Raw genomic sequence first — 18800 nt, 5'->3', positions numbered from 1 at the left:
AAAGTAAAAAACAGAAATACATGGAGGCTAAACAATACGTAACTAAATAACCAAGGGATCACTGAAGAAATCAAAGAGGAAATCAAAAAATACCTAGAGACCAATGTCAATGAAAACACAACGATCCAAAACCTATGGGGTGAAGCAAAAGCAGTTCTAAGAGGGAACTTTAGAGCTATACAAGCCAACCTCAAGAAACAAGAAAAATCTCAAGTAAACAATCTAACCTTACACCTAAAGGAAGCAGAGAAAGAACAAACAAAACCCAAAGTTAGCAGAAGGAAAGAAATCATAAAGATCAGAGCAGAAATAGAAACAAAGACAACAATAACAAAGATCAATAAAACTAAAAGCTGGTTCTTTGAGAAGATAAACAAAATTGATAAACCATTAGCCAGACTCATCAAGAAAAAGAGGGAGAGGACTCAGATCAATAAAATTAGAAATGAAGAAGGAGAAGTTACCACAGACACCGCATAAATACAAAGCTCCTTAAGAGACTATTACAAGCAACTCTATGCCAATAAAATGGACAACCTGGAAGAAATGAACAAATTCTTAGAAAGGTATAACCTTCCAAGACTGAACCAGGAAGAAACAGAAAATATGAACAGGCCAATCACAAGGAATTAAATTGAACCTGTGGTTTAAAATCTTCCCACAAACAAAAGGCCAGGACCAGATGGCTTCACAGGTGAATTCTATCAAACATTTAGAGAAGAGCTAACACCATCCTTCTCAAACTCTTCCAAAAAATTGCAGAGGAAGTAACACTCCCAAACTCATTCTATGAGGCCACCATCACCCTGATACCAAAACCAGACAAATATACCACAAAAAAAGAAAATTACAGACCAATATCATTGATGAATATAGATGCAAAAATCCTCAACAAAATACTAGCAAACAGAATCCAACCACACATTAAAAGGATCATACACCATGATCAAGTGGAATTTATCCCACGGATGCAAGGATTCTTCAATATACGCAAATCAATGTGATACACCATATTAACAAATTGAAGAATAAAAGCCATATGATCATCTCAATAGATGCAGAAAAAGCTTTTGACAAAATTCAACACCCATTTATGATAAAAACTCTCCAGAAAGTGGGCATAGAGGGGACCTACCTCAACATAATAAAGGCCATATACGACAAACCCACAGCAAACATCATTCTCAATGGTGAAACACTGAAAGCATTTCCTCTAAGATCAGGAATGAGACAAGGATGTCCACTCTCACCACTATTATTCAACATAGTTTTGGAAGTCCTAGCCACAGCAATCAGAGAAGAAAAAGAAATAAAAGTAATACAAATTGGAAAAGAAGAAGTAAAATTGTCACTGTTTGCAGATGACATGATACTATACATAGAGAATCCTAAAAATGCCACCAGAAAACTACTAGAGCTAATCAATGAATTTGGTAAAGGTGCAGGATACAAAATTAATACACAGTAATCTCTTGCATTCCTATACACTGATGATGAAAAATCTGAGATAAATTATGGAAACACTCCCATTTACCATTGCAACAAAAAGAATAAAATACCTAGGAATAAACCTACCTAGGGAGACAAAAGTCCTGTATGCAGAAAACTATAAGACACTGATGAAAGAAATTAAAGAGGATACCAACAGATGGAGAGATATACCATGTTATTGGATTGGAAGAATCAATATTGTGAAAATGACTATACTACCCAAAGCAATCTACAGATTCAATGCAATCCCTATCAAATTAGCAATGGCATTTTTTATGAAACTAGAACAAATCATCTTAAAATTTGTATGGAGACACAAAATACCCCGAACAGCGAAAGCAGTCTTGAGTGATAAAAACAGAGCTGGAGGAATCAGACTCCCTGACTTCAGACTATACTACAAAGCTACAGTAATCAAGACAATATGGTACTTGCACAAAAACAGAAACATAGATAAATGGAACATGATAGAAAGTCCAGAGGTAAACCTATGCACCTAATCTATGACAAAGGAGGCAAAGATATAAAATAGAGAAAAGACAGTCTCCTCAATAAGTGGTGCTGGGAAAACTGGACAGCTACATGTAAAAGAATGAAATTAGAACACTCCCTAACACCACACAAAAAAATAAACTCAAAATGGATTAGAGACCTAAATGTAAGACCGGACACTATAAAACTCTTAGAGGAAAACATAGGAAGAACATTCTTTGACATAAATCACAGCAAGATTTTTTTTTTTTTTTTGCAGTACGCAGGCCTCTCACTGTTGTGGCCTCTCCCATTGCAGAGCACAGGCTCCGGACACGCAGGCTCAGTGGCCATGGCTCACGGGCCCAGCCACTCCATGGCACGTGGGATCCTCCCAGACCGGGGCACGAACCTGTGTCCCCTGAATTGGCAGGCGGACTCTCAACCACTGTGCCACCAGGGAAGCCCACAGCAAGATATTTTTTGATCCACCTCCTAGAGTAATGGAAATAAAAACAAAAATAAACAAATGGGACCTAATGAAACTTAAAAGCTTTTGCACAAAAGGGAAACCATAAAGGAAACCATAAACAAGACCAAAAGACAACCCTCAGAATGGGAGAAAATATTTGCAAACGTATCAATGGACAAAGGAGTAATCGCCAATATATATAAACAGCTCATGCAGCTTGATATTAAAGAAACAAACAACCCAATCCAAAAATGGGCAGAAGACCTAAATAGACATTTCTCCAAAGAAGACATACAGATGGCCAAGAAGCACATGAAAAGCTGCTCAACATCACTAATTATTAGAGAAATGCAAATCAAAAGTACAATGAGGTATCACCTCACACCAGCTAGAATGGGCATCATCAGAATATCTACAAACAACAAATGCTAGAGAGGTTGTGGAGAAAAGGGAACCCTCTTGCACTGTTGGTAGGAATGTAACTTGATACAGTCATTATGGAGAACAGTATGGAGGTTCTTAAAAAACTAAAAATAGAATTGCCATATGACCCTGTAATCCCACTACTGGGTATATAACCAGAAAAATCCATAATTCAAAAAGACACATGCACCCCAATGTTCATTGCAGCACTATTTACAATAGCCAGGTCATGGAAGCAACCTAAATGCCCATCAACAGACAAATGGATGAAGAAGATGTGGTACATATATACAATGGAATATCACTCAGCCATAAAAAGGAATGAAATTGAGTCATTTGTTGAGACGTGGATGGACCTAGAGACTGTCATACAGAGTGAAGTAAGTCAGAAACAGAAAAACAAATATCATATATTAACGCATATATGTGGAACCTAGAAAAATGTACAGATGAACCGGTTTTCAGGGCAGAAGTTGAGACACAGATGTAGAGAACAAATGTATGGACACCAACGGGAGAAAACCGCAGTGGGGTGGGGATGGTGGTGTGCTGAACTGGGCGATTGGGATTGACATGTATACACTGATGTGTATAAAATTGATGACTAATAAGAGCCTGCCATATAAACAAACAAACAAAATAAAAACAACTAATACTAAACTTTCTTTGGGTTATTTGTATGGAAATATGTTAATATAAATGTTTCGGACATTACACGAAATTTCTAAAAATCTTATATGTTCTGGTATAATGTTATAAGTCATAATTCTAGTTACTACTTTAAAATGTATATCTCAGAAATAACTAAATTTCCTTGTCAATTGCATTATTATGAACTTTCATCAAATCTTTAACTGTGGTCATTTTTAAGTCTTTTGTCATTTACAGACAGTTCTGGGTGTACTCTGATGCTTTTGCAAAAATGTTCCTATAAAAGGGTTTCACCTTCAAGGAATTCATGGAAAAGACCCTGACAAGTACAGGTTTCTGATAACTGACTATACTGCAGAAGTGAATGAATAAGCATTTTCAGAACACTAATGGAAAACTGATGAGTTCATAAAAGTGCTAACAAAAGATCAAGATGAAAAGCAATTAATTATATGAGACTGAGTAAACTGATGAGGATGATTATAATTTTTGTGAATTTCTGTTTGAATAAAAAAAAAAATCCCCCCACCCAAAAAAGATGTAGTACGTATATACAATGCAATACTACTCAGCCATAAAAAAGAATGAAATTTGGCCATCTGCAGCAACATGGATTCACTTGGAGGGCATTATGCTAAGTGAAATAAGTCAGACAGAGAAAGACAAATACTGTATGATATCATTTATATGTGGAATCTAAAAAATACAACAAACTAGTGAATATAACAAAAAGAAGCAGACACACAGATTTAGAGATAAAACTAGTGGTTACCAGTGGGGAGAGGGAAGGGGGAGGGGAGGGGCAATATAGGGGCAGGGGATTGAGAGGTACAAACTATTAGTTATAAAATAAGCTACAAGGATATATTGTACAATATGGGGAATATAGCTAATATTTTATAATAACTGCAAGTGGAATATATCCTTTAAAAATTGTGAATCACTATATTGCACACCTGCAACTTATACAATATTGTATGTCACCTCTAGTTTAAAATAATTTTTAAAAAGATATTTCAAGCTCACATCACTGTGCCTTCACTGGGGATTTTATAGGTAGGGCAAAGATTGAGGAGAATTGAGCACACTCTAAGAAATGGTGAATTTAAAACATTTATAACAAATATAAATTTTTAGAATTAAAATATACCAAGATAATCACAGTGCAGCTCTGATGTCATCTCTAGTTCTTTCTGACTGGGCAATGGGTAAAATTCTGAGCAGTAAAGGCTAGGCCCTGGTTTTCTGTTGTACCCACTGACCCACAGCAGTTCTTCGTGGCTCAGTCACTTCCTTCCGTCACAGATGTCATGCCAGCCATGGAGGCAACTTTCTCCCTGTTAGCTGTAATGGACAGAGCCTTCACCAACCAGATTCCCAGAGTGCTGACAATTTCTGCCGCCAGCTGCCGTGCAGATGCCTGTTTATAACTGGAACTGAGGTGGCAGGAGAACCAGCTCTCAAGGCTTTTTGTGCAAAGGAATCACCTGCAGAGCTTGTGGGAAGTGCAGGTCCTAGGGCCACACTGCTGAGACTCCATCAGTGAATCGGAGGCGGGCCAGGAATCTGCACTCTCTCTGAACACCCCAGAAGATCCTAAAGCCTGTGGGACCACCCTTGGGAAACAAGTCTGTGCTCCCACCTCTCAAGTCTCATCCTCTCAGTTTTTGCTTTTGTTTTTGTGTTTTTTGTGGTACCCGGGCCTCTCACTGTTTTGGCCTCTCCCGTTGCGGAGCACAGGCTCCAGACACGCAGTCTCAGCGGCCATGGGTCACGGGCCTAGCCGTTCCACGGCATGTGGGATCTTCCCGGACCAGGGCACGAACCCGTGTCCCCTGCATCGGCAGGCGGACTCTCAACCACTGCGCCACCAGGGAAGCCCTCATCCTCTCAGTTTTAAATGGGATAAGAGCACCTTCCCTGGGGAGGCCGGTGGCCACCCAAGGCCCTGAAGCTAGTCAGTGGCAGGGCAGGACCGGCACTCATGTTTGCCAGCCCTAAAGCCTCGCTCCATCTGGATGGCAGGGCAGCTCTAGGGGCTTCAGTCTGGCCCCTCCCCGGGTCTCCAGACACCACAGGCCAAGTTGGGGTGCTGTGACCATGAGGGTTAGAATGGACATATGGACAGCGCTTGGTACAGAGCACTCATTCAGGAAACGTCCAGTGAATGGACGATCAGACAGTAATTATAGTGTATCATTTTGGGGGTTCCTTCCCTGGGCCAGGCCCTCTACCAGTGCTTCTGAGTTCTGCCCCACAGGATCTGGGCCCCGCTCTATATCCACGCAGGACCAATCAGGGAATTCTACCTCCCCATTCCCTGTCTCAGCCTTCATCTTCCTCATCTGTAAAATGGGGATAATCAACCCTCTCTCACCTGCTGTTGAAGGACAAAATGAGATGACACCAGTAAAGAGTCATGACATCTCCAAAAGGATGCTTCTAACTCCTCTGGTTCCCTCCCTGCTAAGCATGGCTGCCACATTAGCAGCCATTAGCCCCAAGTTCAGAGCGGGCTACACTGGGAGTAGGGGGTGTGGTACCGAGGGCCTTCAGGGTTGCTCAGCCTCTAGATCAGGGTCGGCAGCCTAAGAGTGTCCAGTGGGTCAGTGTTGTTGCTGCCTTCTGGGTTCTGTGAAAGCAAGTGCCCTTGAAGAGCACCAGGGTTTTGTCTTGTCTTGGACCTGGTGAAGGAAGTTGGAGATGTGAGTATGAAAAGAACGTGGGGGTCAACAGGCCTCCAGCAGGCCTGGGGTAGTGGATCCTCAGGCACGCCCATTGTTCCTGCAATCCCTGAAAGCTCCACAGTCTTCCACATCAATAGGTCTCAGCAGAATAGCCTCTGCTAGAGTGGCCTCCCCACTCCCTTCCCCTGGTCCAGTGCAGGGGTAGGCAGTACAGCGTAGGGCATGGATTCTCCAACGATGGCCCATTTCAGAGTCTCCAGGAAGGTGGAATAAATGCACATTCCCAGGTCCTACCTCAGAGGTTCTGATTCAGTGGGTCTGTGGAGAGGCCCAGGAATCTGCCTTTTTTTTTCTTTTTCTTCTTTTTCATATTGTATTTTGTCCAGTTTATTGAGCTATAATTGACATATAACATTGTATTAGTCCAAGGCACACAACATAATATTTGATATATGTATACACTGTGAAATGATTGGCACAAGTTTAGTTAATATCAATCACTCACGTAGTTAAAAAAATTTTTTCTTGTGATGAAAACTTTTAAGATGTACTCTCTTAGAGACTTTCAAATATACAATACAGTGCTGTTGACTGTAGTTACCATGCTGTACATTTACATCCCCAGAGGTTATTTATCTTATGACTGGAAGCTTTTACCTTTTGGCCACCTTCACCCATTTCCCTCACCCCTCACCCCCTGCCTCTGGCAACTGCCAATCTGTTCTCTGTTTCTATGAGTTTGGTTTTAATAGATGAAATGTATAAGTGAGATCGTACAGTATTTGGCTTTCCCTGGCTGACTTATTCACTTAGCATAATGCCCTTAAGGTCCATCCATAGTGTCACAATGGCAGGATTTCATTCTTTTTTATGGCTGAATAATATTCAATTTATCTGTCAATGAACACTTAGGTTGTTTCTATATCTTGGCTATTGTAAGTAATACTGCAATGAACAACCCAAGTGTCCATCAACAAATAAATGGATAAACAAAATGTGATATATCCATATAATGGAATATTATTCAGCCATAAAAAGGAACAGAGTTGTGATATATGCTACAATATGGATGAAGCTTGAAAGCATTATGCTAACTGAAATAAGCCTGACACAGAAGGACAAATATTGTATTATTTCACTTATATGAAATATCTAGAATAGGCAAATTCATAGAAACAGAGAGTCGATTAGAGCTTACCAGGAGCTAGGTGGAGAGGATGTGGAATGGGGCGTTATTGCTTAATAGGTACATATTTTATGTTTGGGGTGATAAAAAAAAGCTCTGGAAATAGATACCGGTAATGGTTGCACAGCATTGTGAAAGTAATTGACGCTTCTTAATTGTATACTTAACAATGGTTAAATTACATATTTATGTTATATGTGTTTTACGGCAAATGCAGTATTTTTTTGTTTTTTTTTTTGTTTTTTTTTTGCGGTACGCGGGCCTCTCACTGTTGTGGCCTCTCCCGTTGCGGAGCACAGGCTCCGGACGCGCAGGCTCAGCGGCCACGGCTCACGGGCCCAGCCGCTCCGCGGCATGTGGGATCTTCCCAGACCGGGGCACGAACCCGTGTCCCCTGCATCGGCAGGCGGACTCTCAACCACTGCGCCACCAGGGAAGCCCAAGTTTGCTTTTTATACTGAAATCCATGGAGAGTCCCAAGGGATTTAGAAGTGGTGGGGCTGGGGTGGTGATGAGGGTTGGCATTATCAGATCTGCTTCCCACGAAGGCCACTGAATGAGGAAGAGGCGTTAGACACAGAAGGACCATTAGAGGAATTCAGGGAAGCAGTGACAAGAGCCTGAAAAACAGTGTTGGGAACGAGTGCCTCAGAAGGGTGCAGGGTAGGTTAAACCGTAGGCTCGGAAACAGAGAGCCTGGGATTTAGGATGACTTCCCTGGCAGGCAAGACACTAAGGTGGCCCCCGTGATTCCCTGATGTTCACGTCCTGTGTAATCTCCTCCCCGAGTGGGGCAGCACCTGTGATTCGCCTCTAGGCAACAGAACAAGGCAAAGGAGGAGGGATTTTGCAGATGAAATGCAGCTGCAAAGCAGTTCATTTTGAGTTCATCAAGAGGGAGAGACTTCATCAGGTCAAAACCCTTCAGAGGGACCAGGCCCTTCCTTTTGTGAGAGACAGTCCTATGGGCTTGACTTACGCAGTCATGCTAGAGAAACTCGCATGCCAGGACCTGTGGGTGGCCTCCGGCGAACGGTCAGAGAAAGCAGTCAGACAATCGCCAGGGAAATGAATTCTGCCAACAACCGGAGGGAGCTTGGAAGCGGCTCCTTCCCCAGGGTCGCCTCCGGATGAGAACGGTGCCCACCCACACCTTGATCGCAGCCTTGTCAGACGCTGGGGAGGGGACCCAGCTCAGCCATGTCCAGACTTCTAACCTAGAAAACTTCCAGAGAACAAATATGTGTTGCTTTAAGCTGTCGTGATTATAGTAAAGAGTTATGGAGCAAGAGACAACTAATACAACCTCCAAGGTTCCTGGGGGGGGGCACCCTAGGAAACAGTGGGGGAGCTAGAGGAGGTGATGACAGTCGCAGCTAGTACTTACGGAGTACTCACTATGTGGCAGGCACTGTATTAAGATTTCATGCAGCATTTATTATCCACAACAGTCAATTGTGTTAATTGACCATTGTACAAGGAAGTCCCCTTCTTAAGAGAGGGAGGCAGGCCAACCCATGTTTGGCACTATACAGCCTCTATTCCTTCCTCTCCAACCCCAGGCAAACAATTCCCAATCAGAAAGCATCTGATTTTTGCTTAAGAAATTCCAGAATCTGTGGGCCCTTCATCAAGGACTTTTTTCCTTTAGTTACTGACAAATGGATTTTAATATGTGCCATGAAGCCTACTGAATGTTGTGTATCCAGCAGAGAGGAATGAGCCTCAAGACATTTCAGGACTGAGCTTCTGCTACATCTTCCCTGAAGAGAAGGTGAGAAATATTAAGACACATTTTTCATTAGAAAAGAAGTTTTATTTAGGTAGACAGGCCAGTGCAGAACAAAAGCACTGTTTCACTTGTATGTATAGACACAGCAGCCTTGATTTTCAGTCTTTCAACTCTCCTTACACAGAAGTCAGCATGGTCAGAATGTAGGACGTGGACAGGTGACATATGTGGAAATATGAAATATAACAGTGATAACCACCCAAATGCAGAGCTTTCAACATTCTTGGTTTTTTTAAAAGGTCATTTTCTAAGACCGTAATTTGTTCCCATCCTTCAACCTCTGTGGAATAGAAACCAATCATTCTTACCAAATGACACAGCAGAAAGAACGTACTTATTTTTCATTAGAAGTTTTGAAGAAACGCAGTCATTAGAAAGAATTTACGCCTAGCACCACATTATAGAATACCATCAAATTGTCATTCTGGTGCTTTAAAAAGAGCCAACTTGTTAAAGAGGAGCAGATGGCTTCAGTTTTTGTAGGAAACGCTTGTGACATTGTGGAATTCTTTCTTCCTCTTCTGGTGGGGCAGGGGGAGGCATTCAAGGCATAAGAAACTTTTATAAATTTCAGGAACTTGAAGAACAATGACTGATCAAACCGCATGCTTTAACTGACAAAGTATTTTTACAGGTAAAATGAGAATGCAGAAACAATACATTTCATCTAAAGCAGGCAGGACAAATCCATCACAGACTCATATCTATTATATTCCACAAACCACACAATATCATCTTTGCCAACCTTTTTCGAACGTTTCACTTCACTTGTGAAAAACAGGGCGAAAATGCCAATGACTGCCCAGAAGGAGCCATTTCATCCCAGTGCCATCAGATGAAACCTCAGTTACTCACAATTGCACATTTCAACATCCCTTTTCAAGAGGTTATTTCGGGAAATTACAGAGACAAGGACCTTTATAATTTCAATTGCCCTAATCACTGCGAGGCAACACTGAACTTGTATTGAACTTGGAAAGTGATCACAACTTACTCCACAATAAAAAGCTAAAAATCGTCACTACTTACATGCAGAAACCTATTCATTTGCAGAACTACTCCTCTCTCCATCAAGAGACCAAATGAGCCTCCCCTCCCTTGCAGAGGACCATTTGCCTTTTAAAAACAAATTACAGTTGCCCACAAACTAGGATTTATTACAACGGTGCGTTCATTTATTCAAATATTTACAGAATGCCTACTACACGCCAGCCACTGTTTTTCAGGAGCTTGTGATATAGCAATGGGTAAAAACTCGCACCCTCCTAGACCTTCGATTTATCCTGGAGATAAGCAAAAGAAACCAACACGGACGCATTTTAAATGCTGTGCAACAATCCGCTTCTAAGAGCTGAACGGTTCTCACAGGGCCAATGCCCATGGCGCCCTGCCATCCCACCTTAGCTCATTTTTGGAAAGGAGAGGGTACTCGGAACAGGACGAAGCTTCCACACATGAAACGCAAACATGCAACCAGACCCGCCATACAATGGGACGTTTCTCGCGTTCTCCCAGGATGACTACAAAGTAGGACAAAGCACCTTACAGGTCAGGTGTACGCCCTGTCTCCCCACATTCCAGTGAGGCTGGCTGCACAGGGACGATGACTTGGGTTTGGAATAAGATCACTTCTGGTGGCCAGAGAGACAATCGCAGTCCATGCCAGCTCCCTGATCACTCCAAGCTATTGCCCCCACCCCACCGGCTCTTTTAATTGACTTTTTCAGTCTGACTCTAGGAAATGATGTCAGTTACTCAAAGGGGACGACAGTTCATTCAAAAGTGTGCAAATGTGGTTTCACTAAGTAAATGTACAGCTGAGACTTACTGTCGAAAGCAGACGCTTTCCACAAGGGTCACGGGAGCCTCCCTGCTGTGCGGCTCAGTCCCCAGGCGTTACAGCACAGCTTCTTAACCTGGGGTGCGTGGACCACCATGACCCTTGAAGGTGTATGTAGTGTTGTGTGTATATCTGAGGAGAGGGTCCATAGCTTTAAAGAATATACTTACAAGGGGGGTTTGTAACCTCCCAAAAGTTTAAGAGCCTCCATATTAGAGGGTCTCTGCCTGTCCCTTGGTGAAATGAAGTGTGGAGCTGGACACGGCTGTCAGAACAATCAGGCCCAGCCCCAGCTGTAATGCTGGTGTTACAAGTCTGGTTTGGAGGCCCCGTGGTGGTTTGTTAGGAAGATACAGGCCAGAAACAAGGTCAACTACTACTGGCGGTGGTCACTGAGGGTCTGTTTTGCCCCCTTTTGTAAAGCAATGATGACTCCTCATCCTTGGAAATCTGCCACCTCAAACAGAGTCCTCCCTCTAAGCCAGCAGTGGATGGAGGAGTTAACTTTCCTAATAACACTTTTTCTCAAGCCAAAATGTATGACCAGACATCCACATCAGACTCTTAGTGCCATGACTCTTCATGGACAGCATCATGTACCCCAAGGCCTGGGTTCCCCAGACCCTGCAAGTAAGGTACAAAAGGTGACTGGAGCACTTTCTGTTCAAAATCAGTCTGTGTTATTGTTTTGTTTAAGCTTCAGCCTGGGGGATACGTGGCTCAAGAACCTCTGGGAAGAACTGTAACTAGACTCTTGAAACCATCAGCTACAGAAATGATGGGAAAGAGAAGAACAATATGGTGTCTCCTGAGAACACAGAGCATTTGCTGGGAGTTTTCTGGAAGGGCCTTCAGTGTAGTCACTCTTCCTCTAGACACCTGCCTCTGTCTTCACTGCCTTTTATTAGTCTCTAAACTCCTCAAAGATGAGGACCTGCCTTATTCACATCCTTATAGCCGGTCACTAGAGTGATGTCCGGGACATCACAGATGTTATTGGAACTCAGAGAGTAGGGATGGGGGGATGCAGAGGTTAGGGGCTCTAATTAAAGAATTACATGTGACAGGGCTTAGAGAGTCCCTGGTCCCCTAAAATAATGTACCTACTTTTACCACTTCAAACTATAAATTAGGGGCTATCTATAAAGAAGTTGAGGCTTTTTGAAAAAAAAAAAGGATAGCACAGAAAAATATATTTCAGAAAATTTTCAAATTATAAAAAGAAACCAGTGTAGAGAACTGCGATATAATATCTCAGATATAGTGATATAAAAATGCAGCAAAATTGATGATTTAGGTTACTGACATTTCTAAGTCACACTATTATTCAATGGTAATAAATATTATGCAGTAAGAATAATTTAAAACACTGATTGCATCCTGGATACTTATCATTAGCTTTCCATCTCAGAAACCATCACAGAAGCATAAATAAAATCTGCTTTTGTGAATATTCTGAAAGGTGGAGAGCAGCTTATGTAATTAGATCAGGTAAACAACTGTCCCTAAGAGCCATCCATAAACTTTGAAGCTCCTGAGGATTATTCACTAGCAATGTATTAACTTTCTAAGAATAAAAAGAGGGAGGTCCACAGATGTCTTTTTTTTTTTTGGCGGTACGCAGGCCTCTCACTGTTGTGGCCTCTCCCGTTGCGGAGCAACAGGCTCTGGACGCGCAGGCTCAGCGGCCATGGCTCACGGGCGCAGCCACTCCGCGGCATGTGGGATCTTCCCGGACCAGGGCACAAACCCGTGTCCTCTGCATCGGCAGGCGGACTCTCAACCACTGCACCACCAGGGAAGCCCCACAGATGTCATTTTTAAGAATTTTGTATAAAATGTAAACATAGTTAGGATCTATTTACATGATCAGAATTGGAAAAAGGGTTTTGATATTCTGGGTCAGCCTTAAATGTTTATGAAACAATGCTTGGGTGATACACTATATACCCATTTGTAACCTTTATTCTATAATTCCCCATCAATGCTAGAATGTTCTTCCCAAATGGCTTCCATTTTGACATCACACGATTCTAAATTTAAATGAATTTTTAAAAGATGTTCTTAAATATAAATAAACTGCGAAGTTGTTCTGGCTCCAAGCACACCCATGTGGCAGATGTCATTTATATGTTCTGATCGTAATAGGCGAAACGTCCCTCACTTTAAGCCTTCTGTGTTCTGCGAATTTGTTTAAGTAACATCCTGTCTCAAATGCTTTTGACCATAGAGGACTTCCCTGCAGACAACCTCTTCCAAAGTGATTGGATCCCAAAGTCCTTGCTTTCCAGTAGCTCTGAGGCTCGTTGCACTATCTGTACATAAAGGTGTTTTTCTCTGAGGCACTAAAAGGTCTCTTACTCTTACTAGGATTAGTCTTTCCACTTTCCGTCTGATGATGACGTACACATCTACGTTTGCTGTGGCTTACTTGTCTCCACGTTGTCTCGTAGGAAGCTCACGAACCATCCTCCACAACGTTTTGTTAACCATCGTTTTCACCAGGGACTCAGTAAGACATACCCAGTATCTCTGCTGAGAACCATCTACTGCGAACCAGTTGGGTACCTGCCAGAGGTTCTTCAGCCAAAATGAATCCCATGTTGCCCAGGTCGCTGATCTGAAGTTCACGGGAAAAAAATCGTCAGCAAGAAGTATCCAGAAGCCTCTGTCGAGCATTCTGCTCTCCGTTATTTATTTTCGTTCCACTGTGTCCATTCAAATCTGTCAAAATGGAAAACAAGCATTTATGACGGAAGTCCCTCGGCAGGACCCATTGGCGCTAATGAACTTCTGCTATAAATCTACCTCCTGGTCTTTGCCTTACCCAGTTAATCTTAGCCTCGTTGCAGAGCAGCAGAAGTTGGGTCAGGGCGACAGTTAAATCAATAAACTGTCAGTCCCTTTTGTAAGCGTTGGAGAGTGACAGACAAGATGATCGGCAGTATAGGGAGAAAAGCCGGTAAAACAAGACAAAAATTAGCAAGAATGACATCAGAGAAGAATGCTTGAGCAAGAGATGGAGTATGAGAAAGACAGAGAATGAGGAGAAGGAAGACAGCACAGCCCAGAGAAAGCACAGATGCTTTCCTTTGGAAATCTGGGGCAGCACCAATGCTTTCCCCTCTCTCTCCCAGCACTGAGGGGTTTCACCTAAAACCACACCAGGAAAACGGTTTAACAACGGTGGGCAGGGGTAAAGACTGTCGGTCATTCATAAAAGGCGGCTGCAGAGGTGCTCCGTGGGCTTCCACAGCTTCCACCCTGAGAGCTAAGCCTACCTTTGAGATCTGCCATCTGGTCCCCCTGCTCCTCTGCCATCATCTGCACGGGCTCAGGATTTTTGCCATCAACCACGTCCATCTTGATCATGCCGAGGTTTGTCAGGAGAAGCATGGGGTCAATGCCCTGACAACTGCTTTTAATATTCTCCAGAACCTTAAGACACTTGTACGACTTGAGTTCACTAATATTCTCCTCCAAGAAAAGAATGTAGAGGCTCAAGTCGTTGTACCCTTCCGACTTCAAATGCAGAACATCAAAAGTGGGCAGGATTTCATACACTTTGAGAACATCCGTCTTCTGTCGGAATGGAACAAACAGCGTGTAGACCACCAGAGGAGCCAGCACGACGTACACCACGAGGTTGATGAAACTGAGCAACTGGAAGATGCCGACAGCAATGAGTTTGCACTGAAACCGATCGGGGACAGTGCTGTCATTTTTCAGGATGCCAGATTTGATGTTGCAGATGAACTCATCCGAGAGGGAGGAGAGGCTAAAGTAATAGCCCAGGTAGACGCCTGCTAACAGTATAATGCTGAGTGACAGCACCCGACAGCTGATGTACTTGACAATTAAATTTTTGGAGTTTTTCTTTGTCTTTAAGTACTGCTCCACAATTGGGTACTTGAAGTGGCTTTCCGATATCTCCCACAAACTGAAAAGAAACAAATAAAAATAATTTAAACCCTTAACCAAGACTGTCAAATAGAAACACATTCAACAGTATCACACCGAAAATCTCCAATGCCTTCCCTCCCGTACTTCTCTACCTGTAACTTCACTGGAGTACCAGGGAATAAAATCAGGTTTTTTTTTTTTTAAAAAAAAAAAAAAAGGAAAAGCAATAATAAAACACTTTCCCCCGCTTAATTTTTTTTTTTTTTTTTTTTGCGGTACGCAGGCCTCTCACTGCTGTGGCCTCTCCCACTGCAGAGCACAGGCTCCGGACGCGCAGGCTCAGTGGCCATGGCTCACGGGTCCAGCAGCTCCGCGGCATGTGGGATCTTCCCGGACCGGGGCACGAACCCATGTCCCCTGCATCGGCAGGCGGACTCTCAACCACTGCGCCACCAGGGAAGCCCCAAGGGAAGAACTCTTGATGTGACGACAGGTGCTGGGGCAGACAGGTGAGGGTGAGATTTGGGGCAGTGGGCCTTCCTGGCTCTCAAAGGGGGTCACCAGGTGGATGACAGCTCCCCATGTACTGGTAGTGAGAACCCTAAGCCCAGATGGGCAAGAGCAGGGCTGCTAACTCATACTCCCAAATCCTGATGGGCCAGCGGCTGGGGGCTAAGTTACCTTTGCCCCAGGTTCTCATTAACTTCTTGAGCTGGGCAGGCACCGTCTCTCAAGTCAAGGTCACGCACGCTCTTTGCAGCTCTAATTGCACGGTTGTAAACTTTGTCAAGTTCTTCCATGATAAATTTCAAATCTGAGCAAAGATGAGGAACAGCTGCGAAACGCCAGAACAGGGAGGGAAGGTACAGCAGGATCGCCACCAGTAACAGGATGTAGGGGAAAAACTGAAAAATAAGAGAGCGAATCACGGGATCAACAGACCACCCCCTGAAGTAACCATGTTAAGCACTGCTAGCGGTTTTCTCCAACAAGTACTTCTTATGGCTAAATTCACCTGTCCAGGTAATACGTGACACTGGTAACTACCTTTCCCCTCCACTTCGATAGACTTTAATTTGAAATCGTTGGCAGCTACATGGTGACACATGGTGTCTCCTCCCTAATTATAGAAGGAAACAAAAAAATAAAATTATTTCCCTGTCCTTTAGAATAATCCCTTGACAAAAGCGCAATTAAGGAACATGTAAATGTCACAGTGGCCTCTGGGTTCTTCTTCTTCTTTTTTTTTTTTTAATTGCTATGGTTTTAGGAGGTCACCAAGGCTTTTAGAACTCTGTTGTTTTCCTCTCTGGAATTTGGGAGAATGACAGAAATGCATAACGTTGCTCAAAACAAATTAGAAAAATGTTGGCTTCAGTGATCCTGTAATCACCCCCATGAAACAGCTGAAAGAAGCAGGTAAAATTCACAAAATGCAGAACAGACTTCCATAGTGGACAGACCGTGAGGACCACCCAACATCCTCATTTTACAGCCAGATAATCTCAAGCCTGGAGAAGCCAACCACAATGGGTGACAGTCATGAGGGGAGCAACCCGATCTCGATGTACATTCAGAACAAATGAGAGGGGATACAGAAGTCAGAGAGAGCGCAGTGCCTCCAGTAACCAGGTCCGCGGGGCGGTAAGGAAAGGCTTAGCCTCAGAGAAGACCAGGAAGCTGCAGCCAGACAGATCTGAGACTAAACTCAGCTGAGCGGTCTTCGCAGAGAGGTTGCTGAGCCTCTGACCTCAGTTTCCGTATCTATCAAATGGTCGCGTAATACAGGTGTTATAAAGATTAAATTAGATAATTTATGAAAAATGCTTTGCATGGTGCCTGGCACATCGTAGGCACTAAAACACGGCAGCTAAAACCAACGGAAAGGCTACTGAGTGAGCACGTTATCTTCAATCCTCACAGTGACCCTGGCAAAGCCGTTGCCGATGGCCTCACTCTGCAAAGAAGACGCCCAGAGCAGTTTCTGGCCACAGAGCACAAAGCTGGGGATAGAGACAGAATATGAAGCTTGACCTTTCTGATCCCAGAACCATGCCTCTTTCACCATAATACACTGCAAATTATTTTACTTCTCTGGAAAACTCCTCCCTACCTTTGGACTGGTCTCTCTCCACAGCTGCTCAGAGCTGTAACAGGAAGAGGCTACGATGGCCTTGAGTGGACACAAAACTCCCACCCCGACCTCTCTGGGAGCCAGCAGCAGACCAAGTAAGAGTGTGACTCTCACTATAGATCAGATGTACAGAAAAGTTGCAAAGATGGTCCAGCGCGTTCTCGAATAACCCTCATCCAGTTTTCCCCTCTGTTGACATCGGACATCTCCATGGCACACTTGTCAAGACGAAGGAACCATCGTTGGCACATTACCACTAGCTACATTTCAGGCTTTTATTTGGATTTCTCCAGTGTTCTCATTATTGTCTTCTTTCTGTTTCAAGATCCCATCCAGGGTATGCATTGCATTTTGTTGTCACGTCTCCCTAGACACCTTGGTTCTGTGACAGCTCCTCAGTCTTTCCTTGTTTTTCATGAAGAATAACGTTTTTAAATGCATAAAAGAACACATAAATTCGCAAAGGAAATGGATGATGTTGATATACAGCTGTCACAACATTAAAAGACAAATCTGTATGTGCGTCATTGTCAACACATTTAATGGGATCTAACAGATGGTCCAACAACACAGTAACTCTGAAGTGAGGAAGAGTAAAAAATACTCTAAGATAGCTGCGATTTCTGTTGGTGACAGTCACACATGGCACTAATACCACTATAGATTCTTGCCTACTTACATACATATTTTTTAATGTTAAGTTTTAGCTTGAGGTACATAAAAAATAAAGCTGCCCTGTGTTTTCTTATCCTAGTTCGTGGACTTCCTGATGCTATCATGGAGCCCACTTTAGGAATCCCTGCCCCAAGGGCAAGAGAAATAGCACAAATGGCTCAGGAACTCCGCAAAGCCCTCACCAACGCAGCTGCTTCCCTTTGGGGTTCTGGCATGGGATGGGGTCCTCAAAACTATTAATCGGGGCTTCCCTGGATGGCGCAGTGGTTGAGAGTCTGCCTGCCGATGCAGGGGACACGGGTTCGTGCCCCGGTCCGGGAAGATCCCACATGCCGCGGAGTGGTTGGGCCCGTGAGCCATGGCCGCTGAGCCTGCGCGTCCAGAGCCTGTGCTCCGCAACGGGAGAGGCCACAACAGTGAGAGGCCCGCATACCGCAAAAACAAACAAACAAAAAAACCCAAACAACTATTAATCCAATTTGCAAAGAGCTGCTACACAATGACACACACAACAGGCTGTGATTAGCTGCATTTTGGCTACATAACTCATAGTTGGCTACACTGAAACGCAGTGTTCCTTCAATCCTAGTCACTCTGAAGGGTGCTCATTAGTATAAAAATTTAACTGCGTGACGTAGAGTTTGTGCTGCTTCCATAACGGAAAGAACCAGACATTTCCTTTGGGAACCACAGAGGGAACACTATTTCTAACTTGGGGCTGTGGAATATGTGTATAAGTCACTTTTGGTTCAAAGCTATTTGCATAATAGTATTTTATCTCGAACTGTTCTTGTGAAGTAGGAAGTGACTGTTTACAGCCTGCAGCAATTTTTCTAACATGCCAACACGGTGTAATAATTAGCACCAATGAACAGTTCAACACAGCTCACTGAAATCTGACAAATGAATGTTTAAAGGTATTACATGAATGTTTAAAGGTGTTTGCTTTCTTCTAAAATATCCTCGTACCTTGATCACCTCTAGGGGAATGTAGTTGAATGCCCCGTTTCTTAGTTTTTCTCCAGAGTTAAACCTCTTTTTTCTTTTTCATCAAAAATAAAAAGGTGATTTGCAG

General features: G+C 43.3%; 1 protein-coding gene across 3 annotated transcripts in view; it reads right to left on the bottom strand.

The window, feature by feature from the left end:
- Positions 1–18800, bottom strand: part of PANX1 (pannexin 1) — a 56176-nt gene that overhangs the window by 7568 nt on the left and 29808 nt on the right. Inside the window, exons 1-4 of one of the 3 annotated variants that reach the window (XM_060157894.1) lie at positions 15932–16028; positions 15598–15821; positions 14295–14953; positions 12614–13737 (exon numbers count right to left, since the gene is read on the bottom strand). In XM_060157894.1, coding sequence (XP_060013877.1) covers positions 13658–13737; positions 14295–14953; positions 15598–15821; positions 15932–16024 — 1056 coding nt within the window. In that variant the 5' untranslated portion in view covers positions 16025–16028 and the 3' untranslated portion in view covers positions 12614–13657. Of the gene's footprint in view, positions 1–12613; positions 13738–14294; positions 14954–15597; positions 15822–15931; positions 16029–18800 lie in introns of those variants that run through there. The other 2 variants (XR_009542222.1, XM_060157893.1) reach the window with 2 other exon arrangements.

The sequence above is a fragment of the Lagenorhynchus albirostris genome, chromosome 9 (assembly GCF_949774975.1).
Source record: "Lagenorhynchus albirostris chromosome 9, mLagAlb1.1, whole genome shotgun sequence".
Taxonomy (NCBI): domain Eukaryota; kingdom Metazoa; phylum Chordata; class Mammalia; order Artiodactyla; family Delphinidae; genus Lagenorhynchus; species Lagenorhynchus albirostris.
This window is presented reverse-complemented; position numbering and strand designations above follow the sequence as displayed.